The sequence below is a fragment of the Lytechinus variegatus genome, chromosome 18 (genome assembly GCF_018143015.1).
Source record: "Lytechinus variegatus isolate NC3 chromosome 18, Lvar_3.0, whole genome shotgun sequence".
NCBI classification, from domain to species: Eukaryota; Metazoa; Echinodermata; class Echinoidea; order Temnopleuroida; family Toxopneustidae; genus Lytechinus; species Lytechinus variegatus.
Genome location: NC_054757.1, coordinates 21,199,862 through 21,225,014, shown reverse-complemented (window position 1 = coordinate 21,225,014; position 25,153 = coordinate 21,199,862). Strand labels below are relative to the sequence as shown.

At 36.4% G+C, this 25,153-nt stretch overlaps 1 protein-coding gene across 1 annotated transcript; it reads left to right on the top strand.

Annotated features, from left to right (window-relative positions):
• Positions 1 to 1,559: 1,559 nt before the first annotated feature.
• On the top strand, positions 1,560 to 18,475 carry LOC121431939 (protein FAM149B1-like). The gene is made up of 13 exons (XM_041629717.1): positions 1,560 to 2,740; positions 5,438 to 5,690; positions 7,369 to 7,514; positions 7,929 to 8,072; positions 9,534 to 9,695; positions 10,039 to 10,211; positions 11,722 to 11,891; positions 12,665 to 12,798; positions 13,945 to 14,163; positions 14,999 to 15,137; positions 15,615 to 15,752; positions 16,305 to 16,386; positions 17,212 to 18,475. The coding sequence occupies exons 1-13, from the start codon at positions 2,565 to 2,567 to the stop codon at positions 17,346 to 17,348; spliced, it is 2,073 nt and encodes a 690-aa protein (XP_041485651.1). The 5' UTR covers positions 1,560 to 2,564; the 3' UTR covers positions 17,349 to 18,475.
• The last annotated feature ends 6,678 nt before the right edge of the window (positions 18,476 to 25,153 follow it).

Below are 25,153 nucleotides of genomic sequence, written 5' to 3'. Positions count from 1 at the left end.
TTATAGAAGGGGGAGGGGGGAAGTGGGCAACCAAAATATACACTGTACTTTTAATTAAAATCCTCGAAAAGCCATTTTGCAGCCATAAGTACATTATTAGCAAAATTCGTAATGAAAACTAGATGAAAATATAAAATGTAATGTCAATTGATTTTTCCATATATTAAACTACATGTATGCGCCAACAATATGATGAATTGTATGAGGATACAGGTAATTCACAAAGAAATAGAAAATGAATGTTAAAATAAGCTTTTACATTTTGCTCATTCATCCCATCATATCACATTTAACATATTTTAATTTCAAGTGTTAACCCTGCATATTCTGTAAACTCTAATGGATTTTTTTTTCAATTTAATTGGCTGTGGGACTTGAGTACTTTTCACTTGGATCAATTAGCAAATTTATACCAAATTGACCTTTTGCTTTGTCCAGTGTTTACACAATAATCCCCTTGGTCTGCTTACTCTATTAAACCTAATTTTATGGATTCCCTAATTCACTTTAATTGGGTAAAGTCATTACAGCCATTTATCAAGCCAGGCTTGCGTTGACTTTATAGTTCTCTGTTGATTTACAAGAGGTTTATAGTTGCATTTTTTTTTTCATTTGCAAGTTTTCTAAATTCTGCTCATGCGGAAGGATAATGTAGCCCTTTGATGCTGTCGAAGAAAATGTTCCAAGGCCCCATAATTTAGAATTATGATTATGATTTTTTTCAACTCCTATCATCATATTTTGATGCAATGAATACATGGACACTGTAATTGGTATTGACGAAGCACAAAAAATGCCATAAAAAGGAATTGTTTGGTCGCAGAAATTCAACTTAGATTTAAGAATGTAAATTGCAACTGTGTTGAAGAGGGAATAGTAGCAAGGAATCATTTGTGAGGGCAAGGTGAGAAGAAAAAAAAGAAGAGAGAGAGAGAGAGAACACAAAGATCCGAGGAATCAAATTTCTTCAAGATGAACGAGTTGCATTCATGAGATGTCAAAGAGAAAAGAAATTCATGGTAAAGATAAAACCAGTACTGAAAATGCATTTATCCACTGGTATCTCAGCTTTCTACTGTTCTATTGACCAAGATATTCAAACCAATTCTTATGATAATGTATAAAAGAGAAATATGAGTCTACCATAATGCTCAAATTGCAGACAGCCTATTGATATTTCTGCTCTATTTATAACCTCCATTTGGAAATCATTAACAGATGAGAAATCTGATCTGAAAAAAAAGCAAACATTTACACCAATTTACTGTTCATTACCAATTCTCTGTTAATAATCAAACTTTTCAGTGCTTTTAGTATACAGGTTGTGCCTTTTCTTTCCATATTTTAGTTTTTACATTTTCTTGGGTCATTTTCAGAAAAAAATTATCTTTTTCTGGAACAGAGAGAGAGAGAGAGAGGGGGGGGGGGGGAGAAAGAGGATGATTTTTGTTTTATAAGGATTGCTTTCTGTTTAATTATTTTTTTCAATTCTCACTATCTTGCTTCAACGTCAGTAAGCAACGACGATGATCCTCGTACACAATCACAGAACATTTTTATCCTCAAGAGATTCTCAAACACTACATGGAGCAGCTATTTCCAATATGAACAAAGAATTAATTTTCTCTGGCTTATTTCACGCCTCCTGTGTCTTGGATAACGAGCAAGGTCATTAGCTTTCCACCGAAGCCACGCAGTCAGTAAACCCAGGATGAATTTTCAATTCCATTGTCATGGGCAACGTCGGGGAAACACAATTTTCCTTGCGTCAATACGCCAACTTGTATGGATTGGTCCCTACCTCCATCCCAGCTAATCAATACATGATATTTTTGTCTGTTATTTTTGCAGATGTTGTTCTCTCAGATCGCTTTAATTACTCTGTCAAATTTGTCGGGTGTGGGAGGCAGCATTTGTCGACGGTTCGATCTGGTTTTTTTTTTCATTCAGCGATGGGCGAAAAGGCGTATGTGCGTTGGTGGGCCAGTAATTGGAATCGCCCCATTTCGATCACACCTTGCGCAAGTATCAGTAATTCAAAAAAGCAAGCTGGCTTTTTCAGCGTTTGATAGCATTGGAAGCAAGAAGATAATCAGGCTGTCTTTTTAAAGTTTTTTTCAAGCGGGTAAGGGTGGTCTCTGTGAGTGCGAGGTGAATCCGGCAACCTCCGTAGTCTGGAACTAAACCAGATTCAAAACCTGGATAACTGACTACGAGCAGGAGTTTAGTGTATTCTTTGCTGTGGTAGATGATTATTGATACCCTTTCACTTCTCCTGTGATGTAATATTTCTGTATTTGCTTACCATTAGATGTTAGGCCTTGCATATCGACATGAAGGATTATTCCTTGGTAGCCGTGCCACGGGTTGCATCGATGGAGCTTTAATAATCGGATGTCATCTCAAATCTGTGCAATGTGATGATGATTGCCGTGCATCAAACTCAAGTGCAATTTCCCTTAATAACATTTGCCTTAATATTACCTCAAAATGAATAGTCGCTCTTCACAGACTAAAAGCAATGAAGCAATATGGAGCATTGTGCTATGTCAGGCATGTCATAGATGAGCCAATCGAGACAGTTGGTTGGGGTCCCTAAGGGGCCCAGAATTACAAGGGATCAAGCCACCATGCTGTGGCTCGATCTTTACGCCGAAGGAGGCACCCGGTTTAAGCTCAGTGCCTACTCCAAGAAAAAGATGGGCCAGAGAGGAAAGACCTGTGGATTGATGATCGTTGGGTAATGATGATTTTCTAGTGTTTGTTATAATTCTGAATATATACAAGTGTGCTTGCTTATTTCATCTATATTGACTGATATCTAAAAAAAATGATACATCAAAATAATGGTTGAAACCTGTGGTTCAATGATATGTAGCAAAATATAACAATGAATGTTGATAATTGTACACATTCTATTGGTCCGTTTGTGTGCTTTATAGCTGAAAATGGGGAAGTACCCTTTTGTATTACTTTGATTCATTAATGAAATAAAATGTGAACAAACAAATTAGTGGATCATACAGCAATGTCTGCTAATTTGAATTTGTGTTACAGTAAATATTAATGAAGTTTGAAAGAGTTATTGTGAATGAAATGCCAAATTGCCCACACTGTCCTTCTAATGTAGTGCTTTACAAGATATGATTTACTTCAATAACTCCATACATCTACTTGATTTGCTAGTTCAGCCTTCTGGACTGCCATACCCGAATAGAACTCCCAAGGATTTAAAAAGCGCGCGCGCCCTCTCCCGTTCAGGCTTACTACCCATGAACACCCATTCATGGTTGCTGAAAGCGAAAAGCTATTCATCCTTCCTTTATAATTTTCAGATGAAGTCATTACCCGAGAGAGAGAGAGAATGTGGATGCAATATAATTCTGATTCAGGGGATACTAATTAATTGGAGTCTACTGCCACTATGCAATGTTTTGAATTTCCATGGAAACCAAAACGGCATCGTTTGTACAGTATTTCAAGTCTAGAATTACAAGACTTTTTTCTGTTCTTTTGTCAGATGTAATTTACAGGAGGAATGGCTGGTGTAAGGCTGGCAAACAAAGGAAATGAGTTCAGGTTGCTTTTTCATTTTGTCCTTTAATAGCGACACAAAGTAAAGAACTACATGTAACTGCGCAGCAACCGAAGAGTTATACTGGTGTTATCCAAACATTTCATGGAGTATCGTACACATGCTCTCACTCATACCGTAGATCCCTTTCTTGCTGATCAATTCATATGGGCAATTCACACTACATTTATTTCTGCATTTTAATCATATATATGTATTAAGTATTCCTTATCCTGCAAAAATGGCATGATAGCTCAGTCGGTAGAGTGGGGGTTTCGGATTCCGGTGACCCGGGTTCGATTCCCAAGTGGTGCGCTAGTGCCTTTGGTAAGGGATTTTATCCTCATTACCAGGTCCCTCGGAGAGGACCTAAAGCTGTTGGTCCCCTGGTTGCTTGCTCACAGGCATTCATGCTTTCTTAGCAGTCGGGTAAAAAACCTCAATATAAATAATTAGAGGAAAAGGCCACATTAAAGTATCACATATTAAATGATTGAACTCCTTTAAAGGCCAAGTCAACCCCAACAAAAACTTGATTTGAATAAAAGAGAAAAATTCAACAAGCATAACACTGAAAATTTCATCAAAATCGGATGTAAAATAAGAAAGTTATGGCATTTTAAATTTTCGCTTCATTTCATTTATATGCACATCTCGGTCAGTATGCAAATGAGGAACTGATGACATCACTCACTCACTATTTCTTTTGTATTTTATTACATGAAATATGAAATATTTTTATTTTCTTGTCATTGTCATGTGAAATGAAGTTTCATTCCTCCCTGAGCACGTGGAATTCCATTATTCTAACATTTTGTGCTTCAGGCATGGAGGTCCTAATCGTCAAATTCGTAAAAATTGAAATATTGTATAATTAAAACAATAAAAACAAAAGAAGTAGTGAGTGAGTGACATCATTGACTCTTATTTGGATGTAACTGGCTTGTATAACTATTTTGTTAATAAGCAAAACTGTGAAATGTCATAACTTTCTTATTTTACATCCAATTTTGATGAATTTTTCAGCATTTTGTATGATTTTTCTCTATTGATTCAAATCAACATTTTTCTGAGGTGGACTTGACCTTTAAGAAATGCTTGGTGTGGACTTGAGGGGTTTGCCCCACCTCCTCCAATCATTGCCATCTTGTTGTGACCCCTTTCGTAAAAAACACTGTTTTTTTTGTATTGTAAACAGGCTATGCTCATCTTTTGTTGTACATTGAATAGGATGTGAATTGATACGAGTTTAACAAGAAAAATATGGGCTATTCATATTTCCAATATTTATCTTTTACAAAGACATGAATACCAGTAATCTAGTTCATGTATATAGTGGGTATTTTTTTTTTGGGGGGGGCTTATATGGTCATGGCTCCTGTATTTCCTTTTCTTTCATTTCTTTTGTTTGAAAAGTACTAATGATAAATATGATATCAGAAAAGTAAATACATGTATGTTTATTTCATTGTAATTGTGTCTCTTTAGTTAAAAAGAAAAACGACAGTGGATTTGTTTATGAATTAAGTGGATTAATTTCTCTTTTTTTTCAAATCTTCCTTTATTTTCTATAATGGCTATTTAGTGTTGAGTGATGATATGATGTTGATTACTTCTGATGCTGAATACCATATCATCATTGCTATTTAATCAATGTTGTTTTAACATATTTTTACAAATTTACAGGTGTATATTTTTTCAGTATTGCTTAAAATGCCTACGGAGAATCTCCTCCAAAGCATGAAATTGGTTTTGATTCCCTTTTAATTGAATTGTAATGACCATAGTATTATGTTAACACAATTAAGCAATTGACTATGAAGTAATAGAAAACATCCTTTTTGTCTTGCTTCCATTCAACAGGAGGGGGATCTCGTCGCGCAATGACAGCCACACGTCCATCCCGCTTCCCGAGAGACCGGAGGAGGTCCTTCCCTTCCCGTTCATCCAGAGTGTTAGCCGCGCCCTGGACTCCTACCTGACCTCCTCCATCGGTGACGAGTCCGCGTCGACGACGGAGGAGGAGCAACAGAACGTGCTCGTCATGTCCATTAACAATGGCTGGACCACGGGCAACTCGACGGAGAGGAGCAGTCTCTTTTCGTGGGGTGACGATGTAGGTATCTTATGAGCACCACCTACATGTACCATAAATATTGGAATGCTCTTGGCCTCATCTTGAATTGAGATAGATTTAAATGTGATACCAAAACCTGATACAAGTAAAGAAAGGAATAATTTGATTTGGCATTCATATACCACCTTTAAAATGAAAATGAGAAAGATATCAATTTTCTACTTTCAACCACAAATAAGGGGTAAATTGCCAATTTGTCCATTGCCAACTCGTCCACTCACCACATGGTCTGCCTTCATTTAGTTTAATGCCATTCCGTCCATCAACATTTCGTCTAACAACCATTTGGTCCAATAACCGTTTGGTCCAGTCATCACTTTGTCTAATCACCAGTTTGTCTTTTACCATTTCGTCTAATGAACAGTTGGTCTAATACTCATTTTCTTTTCATTATTTTGCACAATAAACACTTTAGTTTGATTAGACCAATTGGTATGTGGACTAAATGGCTATTGGACCAACTGGTTATTAGACAGAATGGCATTAGACTAAATGAAAATAGACCATGTGGTGATTGGATGAACTGATGGTAGAGCAAATGAAAGTAGACGAGTTGGCAATTGGACGAATTGGCATTAGATGAATTGGAAATAAACCAAGTAATACATAGTGTCACTTTTAGTAAAAGCAGCTCTTCTCATTTAAATCATCTTTGCACTGTCTGTATTCAACAGGCTCAAGCAGATAAAAATGCATACACATACATGCATATTGCATCAAAAGTTAACGCTTTGTCATATTTTGTCTGCCAATTCCGATGCTACAGCACATCTATGCATATATTTGTGGAGCCTTTCTTTGTCATCGTGCATTCATCTCATATCTCAGCAGTATCGTTGCTATTTTGAACATGCACTTCTTGCCTTTATAATAGAAAAAATGATACGATAATTTTATGTATTAAAAGAGTGCAGTGTAGGAGATATATATCTGATGCATACTCATCTAGTTTTTAGTTGATTTGAATGGATACACATGTACTGGTAATTTATTTTCTCAATTGTAGTGGCCATTTCCATTGACGAGTGGATACCATGCTTGACCATGGGGTCTCGAAAAGCACCCTAATCAAGTATTTTCCCTGCTCTGAAAATTCACCCCCTTAACAAGTATTGGCATGTGAAACCCTATACTCAACAAGTATTGGACAAAACGGTAATCTTGACAAGTTCCCTGAATTGAAACAAGTACAATGATATCTTAATTGTTATGTCACGGAGGTCGGCTTTACCTTTACTTTTATTGGGTTTAGTATCTCGCTCAAATCATACCCCAAACACTTAGTGTTGAGGAAAAAAGTACATCCTTTATAAAGTATTTTTTACCCTCACAAATTGGACCGTAAAGACATAGTTTTCCTAGCGAAAAACTTTACCCTTTTTTCATGATTTTGATGTGTTTGACACCCTTGTTTTGTTATGTACGTAACGTGCCCTATCTTGAAAAAGAAATCCTTTTCACATGTTTTGGGGGTCACACATGGTATTCACTTGTCAATGGAAGTGCCCCCCCCCCCTTGTCCGGAATCCGTGCCCATGTATGACCTTGGATTAATGTAAGCTCTATGTAGTTGATTTTAATAAATACATCATTTTGTTCCTTAATTTCTTCATAAAAACCAATGTTTTATCAGTTTTTTCATTTTTTATTTTCACAGGAGTTTGACAAGCTCTCGGCCAAGCGGGTGCAGCGCATGTTCGATGAAATTGACAGCATGCTGTACGAGGGGCAGAAAAACTCTTCGTCGAGCTCCCAGCTCCATAATGAGTGTAAAGTCTGGAAGGCGCGCTTTCCACATCTAAGGTATGGAACAATCCCTTGCTGAAATTTATACCTACTCAATCGCAAAATCTACATTCTACAAATCTACTTTCTGATCAGGAATTCAACCCAGATCAGAAAATACTCGGGATTCTGCTTGAGTGGTATACATTGAGTCAAGAGTACCAATACATGACCAGTATTATTTAGTCAACACTGCTTTTATCAAGTGCTAGGATTCTTCTTTGATCACTATTTATTTGTGATGATCGGCCAGGACACTCCCCAATCAGATATAATGGGAGAGACTTGCGAGTTGTGATTCAGAGGCTTTTTTGCCTATCAGACATGGGTTCATGTCGTGCAAAAAATAATAAACTAATAGTTAAAGATTGCCATAACAGATCTGATTCAAATTCGAGCAAAGAAATGAATTCATTTTCTCTGTTCCCGCAGAATTCTCGGAAGTCAACTCATAGCACCAAGTGATGAAGGCTTTCAGCTCTTTCCTCAAGATGAGCCCTCATCGACGACCACCGGTGTCTTACTCGACATCGCTGACCACGAAGTACCTGGTAGATCAACTCAAAATAGACATGGGTAAGAGAATCTTGTATATATCATGATGAAGGCTCATCAAAATATTACCATGCTAATTTTTATATTCGACTTTAAATTCTTCCCCCCCCTACAATAATATGTTCTGACTACCGGGTAAGCCCCATTTTTTAATCTTTTTTTACGAAAGAAGTTGATAAAAACTGCCGATTGGCACTGTAGAACATTGGGTGATTTCAAGTCCGGTGTTGGCTTTGGTGTTGGTGTTGAAATTTTGATTGCTTCCCCTGGCTCCAAAACTTACTCATAGTTTGAAAAACTGATCAAGATCTCATTAATAACACCTCAACAACTAGTGAGTTACTTTTCAGGACCATCTTCATTTTATGTTTGGTGTTATAATCGTGTAAAAATTGACCTAACACCAACACCAAAAGGTCAACACTGTACTTGAAATCACCCATTGTCCATACCATGAGCAGAGAAACTTCTTGTTTGACTTCATGATCGAGCACCTTTGTAAGGCCAACACCTGAGAACAGATGAAATTAAAATGAAATTGATTTTCAAATATACAATCAATATCTTATCATTGATGCATCAGTTTTGACTGGCCTGGTAATTCATTGTAGTAAATTCATTTATATGTGGGTAGTTGAAGGTGATATATTAATGTGATAAAAATAAAACAAGGCCAACTGAATTATCCTTCTTAATTGTTTGAAATGTGACCGGCATCCCGTATTTACCATGAACTTCAATTTTCACATATTAACAGTTGAAAAATATGAGCAGCTAAAAAAATAATATGTATTTGATTAGACTGGTTATCAATTGTAAGTGATAAATTTATTGAAATTTTATGGTGTATCAATGAATACTAGTTAGTTCTCTATGTTTCCACATTTTTAATATTCAAACTTGACAAGTAAATTTGTTTGTGTTAATGAAACTCTTATAATCATGATGGAAAATGTCCCCCCCCCCCAAACAAAAAAGAAAAATAATAATTGAATAGAGTAATGAGATAAAATCAAAAGAATGATTGATAAAAATAAAGCCTTGCTTGAATGAGGAAAAAAATATTTGAAAAGTAGATTGATGCTGTTTAAAATGTTTTTTTTAAATTGAATTAACTTCATACAGACAAATATAGTATTACAAGAGTTTTAATACCTCAGTACTGTATCAAGACAGCAAGAAAAGGTTTTAGTGCAGTGACACTCTGCAAAAGTGTGACGTACCATTAGCCAAATAGAGTCATTAAACAGATTAATTAGAGCAGCTCATTATTTTGCAGTCTTATCTTCAAGGCATGTTCCATAGAGAATTAAAATCATGATAGACAAAAAGTACTGTATATTCTGATCCAAGTTAGATCCGTTGACAGAATTCATTCAAATTATGTAAGGTTACATCATTATTAAAGGCATTGATTCATTTTGATAATTAATTGAAACAAAAATAATCTTTCATTTCTCTCTTCAACCTCTACATGCACAGCCTGACATTATCAGGTCATCACATACACCCTATCCCGAGTGTGGACACGCCCTCCTACCCTGAGATGACAATGACGGATAGTGTGAACACGTTAGAAGAAGAGATCATTGAATCGGATGGCACGGTGGAAGAATTCTTTGCGTATGATAATGCAAGGCAAGCGTAAGTTAAACACTCATTGATATTGTAGATTGTAACATGACAAAGTAGATCCTAATGATTAGTTGTACACACATTTTGAAACAGTCTAATATATAATCTGTTGTTGATGGTGATAATGATTCACATCATTTGTAAGGCACCATTTGTCCCATTGAATACACTGAGAGCTGTGGAATCCTCCCACAAGATTAAACATTTTGAATATATGTGGGGGAAGATATGAGACTAAGAAATATGAGTCAGGTTTATAGTTTGGCTAGGTTGTCAGTATCACGAAGAAATAATGAAATTTTCAGAATTTCAATCGAATTGTGAATTTTGTCGTGATTGTTTTCGCATGCAGAGATGACGATAACCACGAGAGGAAAGTGTACCACACGGTCACGAGACGAGAAGGCTTCCCCCCACTCACGCCCAACGCGTGTGTCCAGAATACGGTGCTCAGTCAAACCTTTGATGTCCTATGGGCTGAAGTTGTCACCTGGATGAGATCACTCATCAAGAGACACCAAGAAGGTGAGGAGTCTTGAGATCTTCACATCAGGAATGAAAAAAAATAAACACACATGGGGTTCGGGGCCCAGTGTGGTGGCTCAGTTGGTAGAGTGTCCGTCTCAATCCAAAGGTCACGGGTTCAAACCCTGGCCGTGTCAGATTAAAAGATGGGAGTTGTTGCTACCCTGTTTGGCATTCAATGATTAAATGGATAGAACCTCGTCGATCTGGCGCTGCACGGCAGCTGCCGGGCCCACGATCATTTGGGCAAAGCAAATTTTCAGAGTATTTCATTTTATGTCTATTTCGAACAATGAATTATGGATTTTCATCATCATTTTTAATTTCACTCCGAAAATAATCAAGACGCCTTGAAAATGGGGAAAAAAAGAGCCCCAGAATATCTCCATTTACTGAAATGTTATTAAAGCTTATCCAATTTTGTAGATTTGGGGAGTAGATCATGGAATGTAGCCCCTCCACCCCTCCCCCCTGAAAATAGGAAGAAATCTTTTGCCTGCTTTACATCCGAAGATCTTTAGGGCAACATCAGCCCAGGAAAATCTTGAATGCAGCAGGCTATTTCCCCTTAATAGCCCCTACAACTTAGTAATGGAATGCTTTGGAGTGAATATCTATTCTGAAGTGGCCCCAATAGAGTACCAAAATGTGACATCAGTTGCCTGCCATGGTGTCATGTCGGGCTGGTTCTAAATCTACACAGAGTCGTAGCTGACGATTGTTTGTACACGCGCAAATGACTAGGTTGCAAGCGATCAAATTCTGATAGCAGCCATTTTCTCCTATGAGAAACACACGCTTTCATTCAGCGGGTTCATGGCAACTGACGCTTTGGTATTCTATATCGGCCACAAACAATATCCAAGAATATTCAAGAAAAGCAATATCTCCTACATATTGCAGAATGAGATTTTACAGCATGATTGCTTGTTTAAAAAAGCCCTCAAAATGAAAGGACTATCTCCAAAAATTCAACAATCACCCACATGGGGGGGGAGGGTGATATCCTCTAAAATATACAAATTATTTTCTACCCTCAGTCTTCAAGTATTAAAGATTAGGTATTGCTTATTAAATTTTGGATAACTGTCTAGTAAATAATGATTATTTACATCTCAATCATAAGTTGTCAAATGTCAATTAATACATGTAAATATCAGTCATTTTTTGTCATTTCGTCAAACTAAAAGCCAGTGAAATAATGAAATTTCATATTTCTTTGTTCTGCAGTATATGTGTGAAGGTCATGAAGGTCGCTAGAGAATCTAATTTCCATCTCAAATAATTATACACATGAAAATGAATAAACTAGGAATATGTGCTATTATTCAGAGAGATAATGATTTAAAAGAAAATTAATAAATCATGTATACAATGTATCTGTTCCAAAGTTTCTTTTCAAGGAGTGAAAGTATTTCATGTTTGTGCAATATGACCTTTATTATCATTGGAAAAGCTAAAGCTGTCAACTTTTAGGAGTTAGTCAAGTCAGTATTTTTTTTCTCTCCAGATAAAGAGAAGAACCTTGTTAGTCGACCAGCTGTGGAGCCGGATCATCCGGACACCAACATGACGCCTATCATGGCTCCTACCTACGTCCTACCTCTTAGTCCCAGTCCTTTGGGGGTAACGGCTGGAAGGCTCATGGACCCACCTGGCAAGCTAGCCCCTATGGGTTCTGTAAGTAACTTATGTGTGTCCTATCTCTTAGTCTCTGTCTTTTAGGGTAATGACTGAAATACTCTTGGACCCACCTGGCAAGCTAGCCCTTATCGGTTTTGTAGGTATCCTACCTAGGTCCCATCTCTTAGTCCCAGTCCTTTAGGGGTAACGACTGGCTCAAGGACCCACCTGGCAAGCTAGCCCCTATGGGTTCTGTAAGTATCCTACTTAAGTTCTATCTCTTAGTCCCAGTCCTTTAGGGGTAATGTCTGGGAGGTTCATGTACCACCTGGCAAACTGGCTCTGTAAGTGTTCTATGTATGTCCTATCTATTTGTCCCAGTCCTTTGGGGTTAACAGCTTGGAGGCTCATGAACCCACCTGGCAAGCTGGCTCCTGTGGGTTCTCTAAATTTACACTTGTATACTTCATGCATCTGAATATAGATATTATTTTCAAGGTCCAATGACATATCTTGCCTTGCATACAATATTTGGGCATTCTCTTTATTAAGGGAGCATATCATGAAGAGTTTTGTCAGTGATATGGACTGACTAATTTATTCTCGGCCAATCAGATTTAAGGATTTGCAGTAGCTTATAACAAAGGTCAGGATTATTGGTTTCATGAAATGCTCCCCCTGGTATATCCCAGTAACGGGCTATGGAACTCAAAATGCAGTTTTCAATTTAAAAAATATTCAGATAATCTCGACAATCATATTCAATTATGGACCCGCAGATTTCAAGTTCATTGACCACACTCGTATTTTGTATTGTATTTGACCTCTAGTTCCGTGTGGGACCGTCTGCTCCCTTCAACTGGCAGGCACCCAAGTCCAACTCATTGACCGGCGTGATGACCATCTCGTCAAAGGCACTCCATACTCGACAAGGGGAGAAGGAGAGGATACCCTCTGCTATGATGTAAGTCCTAAAACTTGTATTCAAATGTATTCCATGGTTAAATCCCGGAAAAATTTGTGGTCATGAAAAGTCAGGGAATTTGGAAAATATGTGAAAAGTCATGGAATTGCATTTACCTCTTGGCTATGGCAGCTTTCGAATTTGTTGGTCTCGCAACTCTCATACTCTGTGATCATGCTCTGCCATTATAATTGGTGTTCATGATTTCCATTTTCCCAGTTTTGTGACATCCCAAGTTCTACATAACTCCAGGGACGTCGATGGAAAAGTCATGGAATTATGTTTTCGAATTTCTGTTGGAACCCTGCTGTTTTCTACCATACATTAAGACATCAATTGAAGGAAAAGTGAAGAATTATGCCAAAACCAATCAATCAATTTACACAATAGGGAGAAAAGATAATGTTCAATATAGCCTTAAAAAAAGGAGAATGAGCAGTGCAGTAATTGCTCTGTATCCAATGTAAATGCTCTTCCATAATGTTGTGGAGGCTTTGTTTTTCAGGCTGAGGCTTAGACAGGAAATAAATTGATTCTCTGTTTTTAGGCAGATAAGTTGTTTATCCCATAATATTAGATGTGAGGTCTTATGACTCTAGTGATGAAAACCATGAAAACCACTGAGGTGTGAGTGGAAAAGGTATTTAGAATTGCAGAGTTTAGTAAGTTTCATACATGGAAAATCGCAGCCAATTGTACAACCATTTCATAAGTTTTTACAACATTCACAGTTGTACCCTTTCCATTGTCCATAATGAAGCTCCACACTACATGGACTCTCTCATCCGCCTACATCAGTCAGAACGTCCCGGGCTTCGCTTGAGTACGGACATTACTCTACTCCATATTCCACGGACAAATACTAAAGCTGGTGACAATGCTTTTCAGACATGTGCCCCAAGATTCCGGAATGACCTTCCAAGATATATGAGACTTTCTCCTTCTTTGGAAGTATTTAAGAAACATCTCAAGACTCTGCTTTTTAATCAATAATATTCACATGTATTAGTTATTATAATTTTCTATTCCATCATTGTGTAAAGCGCTGTGAAACAATGATATAATGTAAGAGCGCTATATAAATGAACATATAATCATTATTATTGTTTCCAAGTGCTAATACAGTCCTATTTTTTCTTTTTCCAGTGAGGAATCCCCTGCACTTCCGGCGACCCTGACACGACCCAACAGCAGTAGCCTTGCCATCAAGGGTATCAACAATAGACCTACCAGTACCAGGATGTCCGACGTCCACGGTCATCGGCTATCATCGGCGAGAGGCGGAAGGAGTCGTCTGCGACCCATCGAGAGGGTCAAGACACCGAATGTGCAGGGCATGGACGCCCTGATCACGGGAAAGAGAATGTGAGTGTGTTGTTCATGCTGTTTGGGTTTGTTTCCTGCATGCGCATGACCAATATTTTTCAAAGATTATTTTCTCAAAGGTGTGCGAAATGTAAAACATTGTATACCAGACATGTTCTCGTCAAAACCTGTCATTTCAAGCAAAGTAGGGTCAATTTGAGGACTGCTTTTTTTTAGGGAGTAACTGGGACCATTTCAAAGTTTATCTCACTATCCTTGGTGGTTATTTCACAAAATTGTTTGCAAGTTTCGAATGACTGCACACACGACTGGTGACCCTTTCTTGGACTAAATGATATAACAATAATAATAGACAGTTCTTGTATAGCGCATATCACATTATGACTAACGTCTCTATGCGCTTCCAAAGGACTTGGATATTATAGCCCCAGCTGTAGCTCAAGCAGCCTACCAGCGCTCAGTGCATTTCAATCAATAAATTCTTGCCAGGTATCCATTCATCTCACCTGGGTTGAGTGCTGCATAATGTGGATAAATTTCTTGCTGAAGGAAACTATGCTATGGCTGAGATTTGAACCCACGACCCTGTTTCTGAAGAAGTGTTTCTGTTGCTTTTCTTAGAGTCTGATATAAATATCATCAACTCCTCTCCTTGAACACCCAGGGCAGTGGCATGACTTTTAATTACCTGTTACCTACTGAAACCTAGTGGTCTCTGAAAGTTAGAGAATTGCATGTTCAACAGGTTCACCAAATGTCTACAGATACTTAGTAGTCAATAATGACAGATACAGTGTATTTTATCTTTGGGAAACTAATTAGCGTACTGAAAATTAGAATTCATTGTGGAATACCGACATTCTTATCTTCCTAGGATGACTGCTAATGACAGGCTGAATTCCCCACCCCACCTGGCTGCATCACCCCCTCATCAATGGAGTCGAAATACCATGCTACCTCCCATCGAGTCGGTTCAAGAGAATGGTCTCTATAGAGAAAACCAAAGACCCCCTGTAAGTATGAGCTTCAAATTGGCAACACTGGGATATAATCATTATTGTAAATGTCACCCAAAGCAATGAAATCTCTCAAATCCACAGTTTTTAAATTGGCAACATTGTTATTGGTAATCTTGATTGTAACAGTGGACTAAGATAATAGCATTTTGCAAACTCAAAAGTCATTGACTTTGTTTAATAGTGTGAGCTTCAGATTGGCAACATTGTTAGATGAATCATACATGTAGCAGACATCTCTGAGCAGTGAAATTTCTTGAGGCCTTGGTTATTAAATTGGCAACATTATAAGTGATATTTTGATTGTGTCAGGCTTTTCATAATTTTAAATGTATGTACAATTTCCAAATGTAAATTGTATTGTATGCTATAAGTGTTTAGATTACAGCAATATTATTGTTTTATTTGCAATAAATTGATTTTGGATTGGATCAAATTAAATTGAATAATTTTTGTTTTGTTTAACTTCCATAGACATCGTCAGGAAAACGAGACTTCTCAAGGCATCGGATATCAAGTGCCGTCATCGACGATAGGGGGCAGAGACCAAACAAGAACCTACAGCCGTTTCCTTACAACGACTCTAGGCCGAATACAACACATTCTTTCAGGGTAGGTAGTACAATTAATGATGCCTTCCTGCTCAAAGGCCGTTAGCAGCGCCTTACCGTCCTGCACAAAGGACGTTAGTGCATACTGTTCACTGCATGATAACGGCCCTTTCACGGGAAGGCAGCATACAGTGCGCGCTTACGGCCTTTGTGTGGGAAGGCGACGTTCTACGCATCTTGCAACAACATAAACATGAAACAAATATTGAGCGATTTTCACTGACTCCAGGAATGAGCTCACATATTTGCATCTGACTAGCCCCAAGAAAATTTATCAGGGAAAAATCACAGACCAGATGCATCAAGAAACACTCCCTTGTTATATTTTTTTATTGATGGATGGATAGATAGACAACATGTGGTAATTGCAGTTTTAGCCAAGCCCAACTCTTAGCAGTTAGCGTTAAATTGAAAATGAAATCTGTGAAAACAAGGTGAATTGTCGTAAGGCACAGGAACGGTATTAACATTTGGTTTGTAGGGCTCACTGGTAGATCAGCTTAAGTGGATACACTTGGGAATTTTTTTATATTATTATTATCTTTGTTTGCAGTCCGACATGATGCTCGCAAGACGGTCATCGACCCCTCAGAGTATAACCAACATATTAAAAGCTGCATCAGGAACAATGCAAGGTATTGTATATGTCTCTCTTTCTCTTGCCTCTCTCTCCCTCTCCCTTATATATCTATCCAACAGTCCCTCTATATCTCTGTCTTTCACCCCATCTCTCCTTTTCTCTCTCTCAGTCTCTTTCACTCCTCCCCTTCTCAGAGTAGAATAGAATGATAGATTGTAATGGCCTCCCCTGCTCATAACCTGCTCATAAGACATCCCACTATTTTTTTTTGAATGAGAATATTAAAGTAATGTCACCAAATATTCTCATCGAAAAGTGATAAAAAGATAGAAAACATTGATTTTTAATTGCTTACTGAATGTTGTCACAGCGTATGACATTGATCCCAAAGTCAGCTTCGATGGCCCATGGCTCATGTAGATTTATGCTTAAGGACTGGGACTAGTTAATTGTGAAGAATTGTTAATTGTTAAGACCAATTAGTTAAAGTTTGAACAAATGAAAACTGTGTTCTTAATTTTGTCACAAAATCATGACCCCCTGGCTCATACATACTCGAAATTGCTTCAATACCTTCATGAAATGATTACACCACTAATCTATATACAGTGGTACAGAGTAGTGGTTTATCGTAAGGATCCAGGGCAATGCATCTTAAAGCTCTTCATCAATACCAAGTTACAAGCTACTGTTATAAACTACCACAATCCTCCTGCCATTTGATTGGCCAAGAGCAATTTGATCATAGTGAGGGAGCTTTGCTGCTGTGTGTCATAGATCTCTAGCATTTCTTATTGAAGACAAGCTCCATCAAACAGGTCGTGGATTATACATCATTCTTGATTTGCAATCAATCTCTATCATCTTTTGTATTTTGTAGGTGTACCAGGACAGCTGAACGACCTGGGAATCATCACCGGACGCGGCATCAACCCTGGTGGACTCTCTCAGCTAGAGGGAAACATCGGAAACAGTCAGTACGGGTCACAGCAACAAGGCTACCTCAAGACGTTATAGCGATGGTTGAACGTGCAGCTGGCTTTGGGCGCCAAACTCACAAATGATTGAACATTTTTATATGACAAAACATTTCGCCAAAGAGCTGTGCTGCACAACCACGGTTTCCTGTAATTGTGTCGGTGTGTAAGAGCTGAACACTGTTCAAGTTGATTTACGACTGTGAAAGATTGCATTGTTAAATGTGCCACTGAGCAAGTGCTACAAGTGCCTTTGCTATAAAGGAGACATCATCATCTCCATCTTCACCAAAAGGATTTGAGGAGACCAGAAGAACTGAACTAGGGCCATATGAGTTCATCAAGGAGTCCAAAACACCAGAGGGACTGGGTTTAGACCAAGTCCTGTCGACCGAGTCTTGAGGGCTCTTTGGGTGCCTTAAAGAACTTAAAACACTTGAGGGGCTACAATAAGGACCAGGTCATTTGGACCTGTTCTTGCAGACCATGAGGGTGCCTTGAAATGTGTTAGATGTCAGAGAGGCTGCATTTAGACCAGGTCCTTCACACTTAGTCCTGTGGGTAATATGGGTCCTCAAGGAGTTGGAGACTTGGAACTGCCACGTTTGGAACAGATCTTTGTAGATCTGGTCATGGGGACCAGGTCAATACGGACAAGGACCTGGACTGGGTGGAAGTGGATTCTTGGAGCTAACTAACATAGTTGTGCTAAACCTTTCAACCATGATGTTTGTACAATTTTGAGTTAAAAGAGAGATGCCAAATTACTGTTTAACGTCCTGTACACTTTCCTGGAAAGTTATGACAGTGTCCTCAATTTCCTAATATTTTGAAAATTATAATCGAGTTGTGTCTTTCATGCATGTCTACCCATTTTAACCCTGAAAAAAAATGGAACATAACTTTTAGCAATCATCTGTGTAATACACTGATTCCTCTTGTCCATGAAAGAAGAGATTACATTCACATACAGTACAGGGCTCTGTTACAGAAAATAATACAATTGATTGTAATGGTAAGTCTATGGGCAAACCATTTACAAACAATTCTAATCGATTGTAAATAATGTATCTCTCCTGGGCCCCAATATAGAAAGAGTTACGATTGATCCAAATGACCGAAACTCTATGGAAATCCATCAGTGTCATAATTTTTTTCTACAGGAAATGTTCACAATGTCCTTTGTAAACAGAGAACCACAGTGAATTTTCAAGACAACAATAAATGCATGAATAAACATCATAGCTAGAAAATATTTTGAACAAACATGCATAATAGATGTCGACATTGCTGGCCGTCCATAGTTGCGATCGATCGTATCAATCGCAACTCTTTGTAAGATGGAGTCCTGATGGTACAGGGTCCGTAGTTCTGTCATCCATTTGGAATAGATTAAAATTCAAACTTGATTACATGAGAACAAAAATATGCAGTTTGCCACATAATGTCTTCATGGCCATGATTACCATTTATACAAATGTCAGAGGTGCATTTAGATTTTGAAAGGAATAGTTGCCCATGCATTATCATTGCAATGTTAAAAAAATTGCATGTTTTTCTGAAAATTTGCCCTTGCATCAATGAATATATTGTAACAAACTATCAACCGTGATAACGTGATATGTTAATATTCAGACATGTTGCCTGACCCCCCCACCCCGCATGATTTTAAGTTAATTTGTTAATTACGTATGTACATGTAGTCTGTTTAGAAAAAAAAATCTGAAAAGCAGCTGACACATGTTTTGATGTTACATACATAGCAGAGATAGGTCAACAAACTTTCAGGGAGGAGACTTGAATGGCTGAAATTATAGATAATACTATGTTACATTTCCTTCGCTGGGTCATCATGCCTCTAACAAAAGAGGGCTGCGTTTTGTAGGTTAACCTCCTTCCTTATATTTCTCCAATATCTTATATTTCTTAACCTACTTACCTTTTGTCTTCATCTTCTATGTCACGTTGTGTATATGATATGATTTTGTATATTTCTGATATGAATTATCGTTCTGTATATTTTGCTTTTATTTTATGAAATTTGTTGGTGGTTGGTCTTGCTTGGATATGCTGTCCCTCCCCATCTTGAAAGTGGAATGTGCCAAGAATCAAATTAGTAGTCATAGCATGGTAGCAGTAGCTGGAGTTTGTCATCAATCTTAAAATGGATTTAAAAAAAATCAATTTGAACAACAAATCAGTATAGAATTCATGTTGGTTCTTGTGATTTTATCTGCAGTGTAATTAATTTTGAGGCCTTAAAATTGATCTCCAAACTCAATTTTAAGATTGATGAAGCACATCTGGAGTGTTCCATTATTTTCATATACAGGAAGCTTTCTTAGTGATAGAAGAACAGAATCATCTCTGAAATTAAAAAATATGTAGAAATATGAAAAACATCAGATAACATTTTTGTCATGACAACAAAATTATTTTGCAATTAGGAAATGCTATGTTTAATTGCTTTTGGCTTACAAAGACATCATTTTGATTATCTCATGGGAACTTCTACTTTCTCTTTGATTAATCTGAACATTATGAAAGGTGGAACAACAAATGTTGATAGCTTTTGCTATCACTAAAATGAGCAAACACAGATGTTTTGGGTCATAATTTCATAGTCCGACAGGGAGACTTGTTCATGTGTGACATCACATATCTTGGTCACATTCCCAATGAGAGGATCTCCATAGCATTAACATTTTTTTCATATTCAAACGTTAATAGCATTCTTCTCATTTTCAAATTATTCTCTAAATTTCACTGATCTTATTCTTTGATTTCTCTGGTTTGACAAAAGCTTACTTGTTCCAAGGGTTTTAGAAGAGATAAATATAAACTAATTAAGAAGACAATTAATAACACTTAGGCACTAACATTTGTCAACATCCATTTTTGGAGCTGACATTCAAAAAGTAAAAATATACATCAGCTCAAACACTCTACATTACCTTTATATGATTTAGTATTGTGTGATATATGTGGGTTAGCCATGTATTAATTTGTACATATTCAGATTTTTTTTTAATTGGAGATAGCGGACTTATAAATCTTGCCTTAGCTTTATGTGGAATTAATTTAGTTTTGTTACTTTGTACCCCCCCCCTCCTCCATTTACTTGTCTACAGCTATGTGTGTTTGTTGGGATATATCTTTGTTTTGTTTTGTGGGGGAAGTGTGTAATTGGTATCTTATTTTTTATTGTGCTGTTATGTCTTTTGCTAATAAAAAAAGATCTGTTGATCTAAATGGGATCAGAATCCCATAATGCAAAGGTCGAAACATACAAATGATTTAGGACAATTATGGGCAATTAGTTGTAAAAATAATTCATGACATCAACCATTAAGTTTTGTAATATGGGACCAGTTATGACTTGCCTCATAACTTTTGATTTAGATTACTTGAAAAATAATTATAATAGTAATAATGATGGCTGGATTTATTGGCGCTTTTTGCCTGAGGATACAAATCACTGCTATTATTACCCCTGGTTTTAGCTTTGCTACCATATAGGTGCTGAAGAATTCAAGGAATTTCTTCCTACTGGGTACCCATTCACCTCAAGTGCAGCACAATGTTGGTAAATTTCTTGCTGAAGGAAAACAAGCCATGGCTGGTAGATGAACCCACGTCCCTCAGGTTGAAGACGCCCCCATAAAAAGTGCAAGAGATAGGAGTAACAAAAATATTTAGAGGAAGGTACACATTCTTAACCATAATTCTTGTTCTTAATGTCAAAAATTCTGAAAAGAAACTGAATTTTGATTTACCTGAAGAGACTGAGATTAGGAAATTAGAAGACAAAATAATCTGATGTCAAATAAAACTTGGTTAATTGGTACTTTTGTCTTTTTTTGAGAGAAAATAAATTCAAAACAAAATAAAAGTAATTTTGTTGGTTTTTTTTTTAATGTTAATTTCATCCTATTTTTTTGTAAGAGAATTCAATAGATATTCATTTTCTTTTATAGAGGAGCTTAAAACCAAGAACCTACAAGGAAAGTTTTTAGTGTCATTTGATGTCACTAGTTTATTCACAAATATTCCTTTAGATGAGACTATTGAACTTGCTGCTGATACCATTCTGAAGTATAACAATGATGTATGTTTTAGTAAAGATATTTTAAAGGAATTTGCCTATCCCTGGCCTTGTCTCCACAGCAGATTTAATTAATACATGTATGTATTTTTCTATATCTTTTTCCCCCTTCAGAAAATTATTTAGTGAATTGATACAAACTCGCTTGATACAACTTTCACATTTCTTATGAGTACAGTGTATGATTTCAAATGTACTGTCTCCTTTTGCTGAATTGTCTCGTGTTGTATTGTCTTTTATTTAATGATAATAGATCCTTCAATTGTATTGATATCACTTTATCTAAGTTTAATGAAGGAGTGTGCGACCACTCTTAAATGATTTTCTATTGTATGTTACATGTTTGTATCGCCTATTTATTTATCCATTTTAACCTTTGTATATTGTTCTCTGTTTGACCTGAAATTCCCGACACAGTTCAGTTTGATTTTTGGAATTTTATTTGGGGTGTGTGTATGTATATCTATTGCGTCTAAGAAGTCTATAATTACTCAGGGACATTTGGATGTGCATAGATTTTTGCCCTTCTTTTTCCCCCATTTGTTGTTGTTAATGTTGTTAAAAGATATATAGCAATTTTGAAGAAGCATGATTAAGTCTTTGAAATGTAAATGGCAAAACATGATAGCTGAGCCCTGTTAGTTGCAGCAAGCAACAATTTCTTCTTAAATTTCAAGGTCAATTTTTACCATATCATTGTAGTTCTCAATCTTGTAAGTTTATACAAGCTAAACTCAATGAAATAATAAAATCCGACAGCTGAAAAGTGACCACCCTATAGATCACCAACACAGATAAGCACTTGTGGGAACATGTAATAATAGTTTTGCTTGGAAAAGTCCCAGTCGTGGCGGGAATCGTGTTTTTCTGATTTTGCTCTTTTCTCAGCAATTACACTACACATTTATCCTCCCAGAATCTTTTGCCACATGATTTATATTTATACACACAAACGCTTGTGTGGTCATTTTACTGGATTATGTTCGACCTCATATTGAGATCGTTTCTACAGTTGGAATGTACACTTAAGGTTTTGTGGACCTCCTGTCAACATGTAATACTAATATAAAATGTTTAGCTGTAATTCTCTGTTAGCTTTTCCCCTCTTTCTGTCCAACTCGCCATGCCTGCAAGCTGTTAGAAGTATTTCCATGGAATTCATACTGGATGTATGTTCATGGCATATATTCAAACATTCACTTGTGTATATGAATTTAAGAATGACCAAAGTCCGTCTCTTGGCCCAAGTGGGATATAATTTCATATATATGAAGTGGGGATTACTATATCTGACAAATTGAGTCTAGTTGTCTAGTTGTTACATATGGACCCCTATGAAAAACAGCATGTGCTGATAGGGTGTTCCATCCCACAGGTGGTAAATAAATAAATAAAATTAAAAAAATAAAAAACAGTCCCATTACAAAACCCTTTCAAATGGCTCTTTAGTATTAGGCAGTCTGAAATATGTTTGTAATATGATATTTTAGTAATATCTTATTTGTTAATCAATGCAATTATTCTATGATTTTGTTTTATTTGTTTATTCATTTTCTTGTTTATTTCATGTATTTGATAGTTTTGGGTACATGTATTACCAATTTCCACTCGATGTATGTTAAATGCAAGGAGATAGTAAGCGAATGATAATGTTTACACAGGACGAAAGAATTTGATTAATGTAATATGCATTGTGTAATTAATGTAATCATGATATTATGTTTAAATCTTTTTAACCTTTATTTGAAAGGTTGTAAATAATATAGTAAGAACTACAGGACTATTGTATAACACACTTATACATGTATGAAGGGACATAGAACATTGTAGATTGAAATAAAGATATGACTCTTTGTAAAAAGAAAAAAAATGGAATTTGTCATTATTCTGTATTTATATACGTAATGGTAGACAGATAGGGCCATGCACTGCAAAGAGTGGTGTATATATGATAGAGGGGAAGTCCTTAACAATAGGTTATGGGAATAAAAGGGTAAAAATAGAACAAGAATAACACTAAAATATTATTGGAATCAGATGTAAAATAAAAAAGTTATGACATTTTGAAATTTTGCTTATTTTTCATAACACAACCCAGAAATATGCAAATGAGAGAGTCGATGATGTCGCACACCATATCTTGAGTATTCATTGTATAAATCAAACAATATATTTTTTTGCAGATTTTACTATGAAAAAGCTCTTCATTGAATCACAATGGGCTACAGCAATGTCAATTCTAAATGTTAATTTCGGGAGGAATTGCTTCACGTTATAAGTAGTAGAAAATAAAAATATTTCATACTTCATCTACTAAAATACAAAAGAGAGGAAATTGTGAAATAGAGGAAATGACCTTAGAAATAGATATTACCTTGAATCACTGTTAGTGCAGTGCACACCCCGACGTCAATGCATACTACAATAATTCGATTTTAGCAGTTTTACCACTTTTTAATTAAAGCAAATAGCAAACAAAGCACTCATTTTCTGTGAATTGTATGTTTCATTCACCGAAGATCTATTAAATATACTTTTATTTAAAAACGAGCAATCCAAGTTTTATAGAGATGTTTGTTCATTCAGTAACGAAGCCTCCATATCCTGAACCACCCAAAAAGTTATTTAAAGTGCCCCTTCGATTAGGAATCTATTGAAATTTGAGTCAGTATGAAGGTCTACGTGCTCCCACAAAAATATCTACGCATTCTATTTGTCTTGATGTTGTGAGTCATTCCAATGTTTACTTATTTTCCTTAGAATTTCTATATATTTTGCGACAGAATGGGAGGGGAAAAAAGCATCTACAATTTCTTTTTTCTAAAAACGATTGAATACAAATCTCCACAGGTTTTACCAAATAGGGCACTTAATAATTATAGGCCTATAGCTATTCTAAATAACAATGCATTCTATTAATAATATAAGACCTGTATTATTCCAGCCATGTCGACCAGAATAAAGTGTGTGCTTTATAATTCATTTTTCATATATAATATTCATTTTAAATATAGATCAATCATGTCAGTTAAATACCTCTCTGATCGTATACTTACCGGTACTTTTTTTTTTTGGGGGGGTGGGTAATAGCATTTTCAAAAGGAATCTACCTAAACATGTGAATAAGTTATTCAAGTTTTGTAATATAATTATCACATTTATTTAGTATCCATTCAAATGGAAGTACATTAAAAATAAGTCAAGAAGTCCAGGTTACTCGTTTTTTATTTTGTCATTTTCACAAAATTTTGTACTTAAATATTCAAAATATGCAAAACTTGACATGGGTTCATGTGCTTGATCTTTTGATATCGAGCATTGAATTTCACCCATTTGAAAGGTCTCGAAAATTTTTTTTTTTGCATTTCTACACCCCACGAGATCACAACGTTAAACTATAACTCAGTCAAAATCCAACTAAATTAAAAATTTTGGGTTCATGCGCTTATTTTCAAATTATCAGAACTTTTATTGGAGCAAATGTGTTTTTAAAAACACATAAAACTCGCTAAAAGCTTTATCTACATAAAGGAAAATTTTACAACACTATTCCATTTTATCAAACTCGAGGTCATGTTCGTTATACAGCTGAGTAAAGTATTTGAAGAGGTAGAGGCGTTTACAAAATATTATTTTCAGCTGAAAGCTTCATAAAAAAAACACAGTATTTGCTTTTTAGAATGCCCATGAATGGAAACATAAATCAGCTGATAGCTGTAGCTGATTACTCACCTTTTCTT